Source organism: Engraulis encrasicolus, chromosome 20 (assembly GCF_034702125.1).
Source record: "Engraulis encrasicolus isolate BLACKSEA-1 chromosome 20, IST_EnEncr_1.0, whole genome shotgun sequence".
NCBI lineage: Eukaryota > Metazoa > Chordata > Actinopteri > Clupeiformes > Engraulidae > Engraulis > Engraulis encrasicolus.
The window spans coordinates 11,004,453-11,011,952 of record NC_085876.1 but is presented as its reverse complement, the minus strand read 5'-3'; the positions used below and the strand labels follow the sequence as shown (position 1 = coordinate 11,011,952).

The following is a 7,500-nucleotide window of genomic DNA, read 5'->3' as shown; positions in this document are numbered from 1 at the left end:
TTGGAGTATCACACCAAAGGACAAACAGGTCACACCAATGGACTAGATATCTGAGAAATAGCTTTTAAATCAACTGGTAGTACATTTTTTGTTTGTTTTGTTGTTTGACTAGATAAATATTGTGTATTCAAATTACGTATTCCTTTATTGGCCTTTGCTGTTGATTTTAGATACTGTCAAAGGACATAAAATGTCATTAATGGTGCTTTGAAACCATAAAATATAATGGTAACAGTGAAGGAAAGATGAGTGAGAGAGTATAGAGGAGTATAGATTGATGAAGTGTGCTGTGGAGAGCTCAATATACAGCATAAATGTGCTGTCCAGCTTGAGATACCAAACAGGCACTGGCCACTACACACTACAGGTTCAATGGTGTGACAGTCATAGCATACCTACAAAAGTGTGATGGTCATGCCAAGGTCACACTTCAGTATGAGTCTTATGAGCTCTGCAGGTTACATTTAATGACCGCATGGCTGTCATTAAGTGTTACGATAGGCTGATAATCGACGATTCAAAGACTTATAAGTGTTAAGTGTAGGTCCATATTGACTACAACATTATATTATGATCAAAAGACAAAATAATCATGTTGATATATTTGTTTCTGGCTCATTTCTGTCCTTTAGCGTGACATGAATGTCCTACGGTGTGACATGTTTTAAACGCTCAAATATTTGTTTGAGCTAAACAATATGTTTGATAAACACTGAATATTGCATTAGGGAAGAACAAATTATCGTCCCTGAAAAGTTAGTATAAATTCGGACAATTTTGAGCATTTAAAAGAAACATATCCCTGTTTTTCCTCGAAGGTTTCTAATAATCTCACCTCTAATGGGAAAAAAAATACTTAAATGGTAATTTCTCATTAAATTAAGACTTTAAAAAATTGCAATAAATATGAAGAGTGTAACAATGTTCATAAAACTCCATCAAGCCATTTCTACATTACTTAATATATATATTTCTTAACGTCACACCAAAGGACATATTTTCAGCAAATGGCTTTATCAACGTAAATAAATAATCAATTAATAGACCAACATTGTGACCACTTGGATTTTTTGAAAGATTAATTGCTGCACTACGTAGACATATATTTTTTTCCCTCATAAACACTGTTTTGTGAAAAAATAGTTTTTTTGCTGCCTATCTGTCATCTACCCATGTGTGAATGATGTGTGAATGATCACGTGTGTGTGTATGTGTGGGGTGAGGGTGCATTTTTACTTTTTAAAACCTTTTTAACTTTTTACCTTCCACGTCACTATTCACATGTACCTGTATACACATTCACAATTAAACATTAAAGGCATAGTATATGCTATTCAACGCAGCTGTTTGACAAGGGAGTCTTGGCCATCAGGCAGTACAAGTTCCAAATTTAAAATGTCAGTTACAATAGAGATTAAATTAACAAATTACTTAAAACAGTTACAAATCAGGGATGACGTCTCAAGCGTTCTCAGTCTGTAATAATAATCGCTCAATGGGCAGAGAAAACAATCTATGTATGTATGGCTATGTATGACTACATGTACTGTATACTGTATACCTTTTCTTACCTCTAATTTTATATGTTTCACCTCACCTGTCGCTTGTCTGATTCTTGTCCGCAGGGTAAACCGGGTGATCCAGGCTTTGACGGAGCTCCAGGTCCCAAAGGGTCTAGAGTAAGATTGTACCTCACCAAAACTCATACAGAACAGTAGCAGAACATGCAGAACAGAACATGCACGCCGTTCCACCAGTGGAACGCTTTAAAAGTCCATGAAAAGTTAACAACCATAGAGCTAAGCCACTATGACATAGCACAGGGCCTTTAGTTATTCACTACGACTTGGTCGTTGCCATTCTGGTAACGGAAAATGTATAACGCTGTGTCTTAACGGGCTGGATGCCACATTGACCACACCTTGTTGTTGGAATGAATGGCTCAGTCTTATCACTGCCAAATCACGTTGTCTAGAGATAACATTGCCATCAATCGGCAACAAGGCAATACATACATTGTCCTGTAGGTGGCAGTAAGAAATGCCTTTGAATAAAAAAATTAAATTAGGTCCCCCATAAGGCGGGGTGGTGGTTGGGTTTAGGAAAAAAAAAGAAATGCCTTTGATCTAATGTGAAAAAGACAGGTACTCCATACAGTGATGGTGACTTGCTTACTCACTCATAAATGAAAGTACATTTGGAGCCCGCATCATAGCATCACATAGTTGTATGTAGGAAGATCCAAGACTCAAGACTCTCTCAAGACTCAAGATTTATTTTTCTCAAGGGAAATTTGACACACCATAAAAAACATACAATGTCATCATAGGTGCATAAAGTGCATACTTAAAGTGCATTCCTAGTTCGGCCGCCTCATATTTACATAGCATGTACATCCTCCCTGAGCAGAAGGCCTCGTATAACAGGGACACATGCCATGCACTGGCACAATGCATCCTAAACAACACATATTTCTCAATTTCTCAACTTCTCAACTAGGCTATTTCTCAACTAAACAACAAATATTTACCACTTTGTGCTTTGTATGTGTTCTTGTATCTGATACTTGTCTCTTTCACCTTTGTGACCCTCTGCCTCTGCATCACTTCAATAATAAACATTTTGAAGTGTTGACATTTTGAAATAAACATTTTGAACGCTTTAAAATTGATATTTTGAATTCTCCCCTTTCCCCTCTGTCGCCCCATTTCGTCTCTTTCTCTAGGGAGAATCAGGGCTAAATGGGCGACCAGGGATGGATGGCCTTGAGGTACTGCTGTGTTGCATGCTTTGCTCTTTTACTACTATTGTACACTTGAGTAGTGCTGTTCTCATCTATAAATGATGAGCGCAGGCTATCAAACATCCGTAAACTTTCACTTAATTATCAATTATCCCCAGCTGTTATTATGCTTTTGTAGACATGAAAACGGCATTAAGTCTATTCACTGAGCTGGAGCGTCGTCACAATCATGTGTCTGCTATGTAGAACCTGTGCTATCTGTTAAGTTTTCCCCCCATGTTGAAATGGCCATGCAATGTCTTGTGAAAAGTGTAAATAAAGTAGCTTCACCTCATCACGTTATACAGCAAGAGACAGGTGGAATGTCAGTAAGGAAGGATCCATTTTTTTTATCTTTTCAATGATGCCTCCTCCAAGTTTTCCTCTATGTCACTATGGCGGAATGTAGACATTCACTCCAAAATTTCCGGATATCCGACTCAAGTAAATACAGATGTTCTACAACCTTAATGCTGTACAATGTTAAACGTAATCGGAGTGTCAAGAGTGCTTTGTGAGATGTTTATTTGATTTGTTACAGGGAAGATCTGGAACAAGAGGAGACAAGGTGAGAAGGATGACGGGACGAGACGGACGAGACGCTCACACACCCTCAGACACACACACACACACACACACACACACACACACACACACACACACACACACACACACACACACACACACACACACACACACACACACACACACACACACACACACACACACACACACACACACACACACACACCCTCAGACACACATGCGTGCATGCTAGAGGGTCCACCATATCCTGCAATAGAATCCTGATGATCTCCTGCACCAGTAGTTTGTGTTGCCAAACTCACATCCATTACACTGCTTATTAGAGATGCACCGGATGCACCGGATCCACGTGGGCCCCTTTTTATTACGTTGGCTCAAACTATTTTTTAGACTCATTGGCTTACTGCCACACTGCCTGCACTGGCCGCTTCCAAATTTCTTTCACTCCATGCAGCAATTGGGGTTGTGAAAGACTGACTGAAAAACCTAGGCTAGAGATACACCAGATCCTGATTTTTAGGTAACTGCCGGATACCGGATCCACTGCTTAAGATCCTGCCGGATCCGGATCCGGATCCTGTGAAAAACCCTATTATCCTGCCGGATCCGGAACCGGATCTTGGATCCTGTGCATCTCTACTGGTTATCCACTAATCTAACACACACACACACACACACACACACACACACACACACACACACACACACACACACACACACACACACACACACACACACACACACACACACACACACACACACACACACACACACACACACACACACACACACACACACACACACACACACACAGGTAGTGTAACTCGATTAAATGGCATTCTCTTTGATCTCTGTAGTCATTATACTCTACACCTATACACAGTACAGAAAATGCAGTGTAATTCAACACTTAGGCAGTGCTTTGGAACCACATATATTCTAGAAGATGTTAAACTGACAGTGTTGAATTAACACAGGAAAATTGACTGTGTGCAATATGCAACCCTCCAATTCCATTGTCCTGTATTCTCAACAGGGAGAGAGAGGAGAGTGTGGAGCCCCCGGGATAAAGGGAGACCAAGTAGGTATTGTGTGAATGTGTGTGTGCGTGCGTGTGTGCGTGCGTGTGTGTGTGTGTGTGTGCGTGCGTGCGTGCGTGCGTGCGTGCGTGCGTGTGTGTGTGCGTGTGTGTGTGTGTGTGATAAAGAGAGAGACAGAGATTGTTGTCTGAATGTGAATGTGTGGGTGTTTAGACATAGTGTTCATGAATATTATGAATACATCCAGTACATTGCTATGTATGTGCATGAGGAACTGGGTGCCTGTCATAGTCTATTTGAATATTCTTGAACACATACTGTGCTATGTGTATGGAGGTTAACTGGGTTCCTGCTTCTCACCTCATAGGGAGCTGATGGACCTCTTGGGCCAAGAGGACTTAAAGGAGAGCAGGTGGGAGCAGCACGCGTCACAACGCAGTCTCACCCCAAGTAGTCAATTTCTGACTACCTTGGACCAGACTGCAATTTTTGACGTCTTGGGTATTCCTTCCACGTCACATTTTGACTATGTGGCCTAACCCTAAACCTATTCCTAAACCTAACCTCAATGACGTTATGCTGCCACAAGGGGGCGCCTTTGAGGACATAGTCAAAATGTGACATGGAAGGAATACCCAAGACGTCAAAAATTGCAGTCTGGTCAAAGGTACTCAGATATTGACTACTTGGGGTGAGACTGTGTAGCACGTCAGTGGTGTCACCATGGTCACAGGAGGATACATGATACACAGTTGGACCAGAACTATGGACTAGTTAGTTACCTGTCTAACGCATACCATTCAAACTGGCCCAAACTGTTTATCTTTATGTAATAGCCCAGCACATCTGTGTCGTCACCTTGTTAAGTCCTCCCCAAAGGCTCGCTGCACAGATTCAAACTGGAAAAAAGACACAAATACATATAGAGATAGAGCATGTGGTTGGAGGACAACGTCCTTTTGTATTGGATTGTATTTAGGACGCATTATGATTCCTTGGGCCCCTGCGCCAGACAAGCCCCCAACACCCCCACCCCCCCCTCACTGAGTGTTGCTAGTTTATAAGACGATTCAGGTTTTAGGCCTTACGTACGTGACAGTTTATGTTGTTGTTGGTTTAGGGGGGTTGTTGAATTTGAACATTCAGTGTGATTTTAACACAATATGGGAATGGAGATATAGAGGCTTGGGCTACAGGGCCCCCTTGATGCTTGGGCCCCTGGGCCTGGGCCCAGTAAGCCCATGCTGGAATCGGTCCCTGTGGTGGTGCAGTGGTAGACCAACTCGCCAGGCAAAAAATACTTCCTGCCACCAGGTGGGTTCATCTAATTTACTAGACTTCCTACTAAACCACTGAAATAACCAGACCTTTGCGAACCACAGCCCAGGACGGGTTATGGCAACAAGAAAGGACCCTCTCCATGGGTCTATGCCAGTCTATCAGGTCAGATGTTATAGGCCCTGTGTTGTTGGGGATTCGGGGTAATGTCCCCTGAGAAAAAAATGTGAAAATAGAGATGTTAATTTAAAAAAAACCCAGAAAACTGAACTGCAACTGCTCCCTTAAATTTAACTCAAAGATTTGAATCCCCACTGCACAACTGACAGTGTAGGATGAGGCTATAAGCAGGCCTGTACTTTTCCCAATTTCAATCACCCCTTCAATGGTAAAGCTTTTTAAAAATGATATGATTGACCATGTTTATAAAGGAGTATTTGTGAGTGATGGTGTAAATCTTGTCTAAGAGGTACCAATCAGTGATGATCATTCTATAACCAAGGTCATACAGATATTCCTACACTCTTACACGAGCCTGCAGGTACACCGAAAACATACATAGCTAAATACACACCTAAACACACACCTAAATACATACCACATACAATTCACATCCACATGCGTTCATACTCCAGTCCACATACGTACGTATACTCTCCATATGCACGCACTGGCTGTATCTCAAAGTCAAGGATCCAGGCCTTGCTAAAATCCGCAGAGTATCCAGTCACTGGACGCTTCACGCAAGGATCCTTGACTTTGAGATACAGTCCACTGACTATGCAATCACAGAGCGTCCTACCTGTTTTGCTGTGTGTCATCCCCGTCAGACTGTATTGAGTGACAGCGCCACCCACGTCTGGGGCGGAAGCGATATGCTGGCACGTCGACGCGCTCACACCCCCTCTCGGGCCGTGCACTCATGGAATGTGAGGCTGGGATTATGGCCTTAATCCGCGTGCTGCCGTGAAAAGCGACAGCGCTCCAATCCCCATTGTCCATCCGTGGGCCCTGCGGGATAAACACTCGAACCCTTCCCCTTTTCCCTTCTCTACTTTCCTCGTTTTGGCTCGGACATTCCCCTCCTCCCTGGGCTGTCGCTGTTCCAGCCCTGGCATGGTCACAGTTTCGCCCTCCGGCCCGTCCGGTCAGGGGAGGCCGACAGGGGAGAACAAAAGGGGTCAGTTGTCCCGGGCCCAGAGAGAGAGAAGGGGGCCCATAATTGAGTCCTAATTTAGTTTTTATGTGTTATTTGGGAGGCCCTTTCAGATGTTTTTGTCCTGGCCCTGACCAAAGCTGTCAGCGACCCTACGCCCGGTGGATGGGATGTTGGCACTGAGTGATCGGCGATTTGGCCGGGTTTGTGATTTCTTCCCTCCCATCCCAAAACCCCGATCCCCGTACCGGACGGCACGGCCATTGTGTCACCAAAACTGACGTCCCGTGCAGAGTAAACTCTCCACAGGGAACAATGCCCCCCCGAGTCGGGATGGTCGGGACACACGGCATAACCTGCAGGATAAATAGCCCGCGGCTTTGGGACAGTCTGCTACCTTCAGACACTAGGTGTCTGTGCCTGGCACAAGCTACTGTGCTCACGGAGCGAGACAACACACGTCAGGTCGCATTAGACAGGAATGTCAACACAGTGTCACCAAGCACTGGGGTGGTGGCAGGGTCATTGATGTTTTGGAAAAATGAATGAGTGAACGGCCCAGTCAATGAATGAATGAATGAATGAATGAATGAATGAATGAATGAATGAATAAATGAATGAACCAACAAATGAATGAATGAACTAGAAGCACTCAGAGAGCGCAGACCTCCGCCAAGGAAGCTATTTGATAGAACATT

At 43.5% G+C, this 7,500-nt stretch overlaps 1 protein-coding gene across 1 annotated transcript in view; it reads left to right on the top strand.

Annotated features, from left to right (window-relative positions):
* Positions 1 to 7,500, top strand: part of col28a1a (collagen, type XXVIII, alpha 1a) — a 36,680-nt gene that overhangs the window by 9,264 nt on the left and 19,916 nt on the right. Inside the window, exons 6-10 of the mRNA XM_063186148.1 lie at positions 1,626 to 1,679; positions 2,726 to 2,770; positions 3,324 to 3,350; positions 4,365 to 4,409; positions 4,736 to 4,780. Coding sequence (XP_063042218.1) covers positions 1,626 to 1,679; positions 2,726 to 2,770; positions 3,324 to 3,350; positions 4,365 to 4,409; positions 4,736 to 4,780 — 216 coding nt within the window. The remainder of the gene's footprint in view (positions 1 to 1,625; positions 1,680 to 2,725; positions 2,771 to 3,323; positions 3,351 to 4,364; positions 4,410 to 4,735; positions 4,781 to 7,500) is intronic.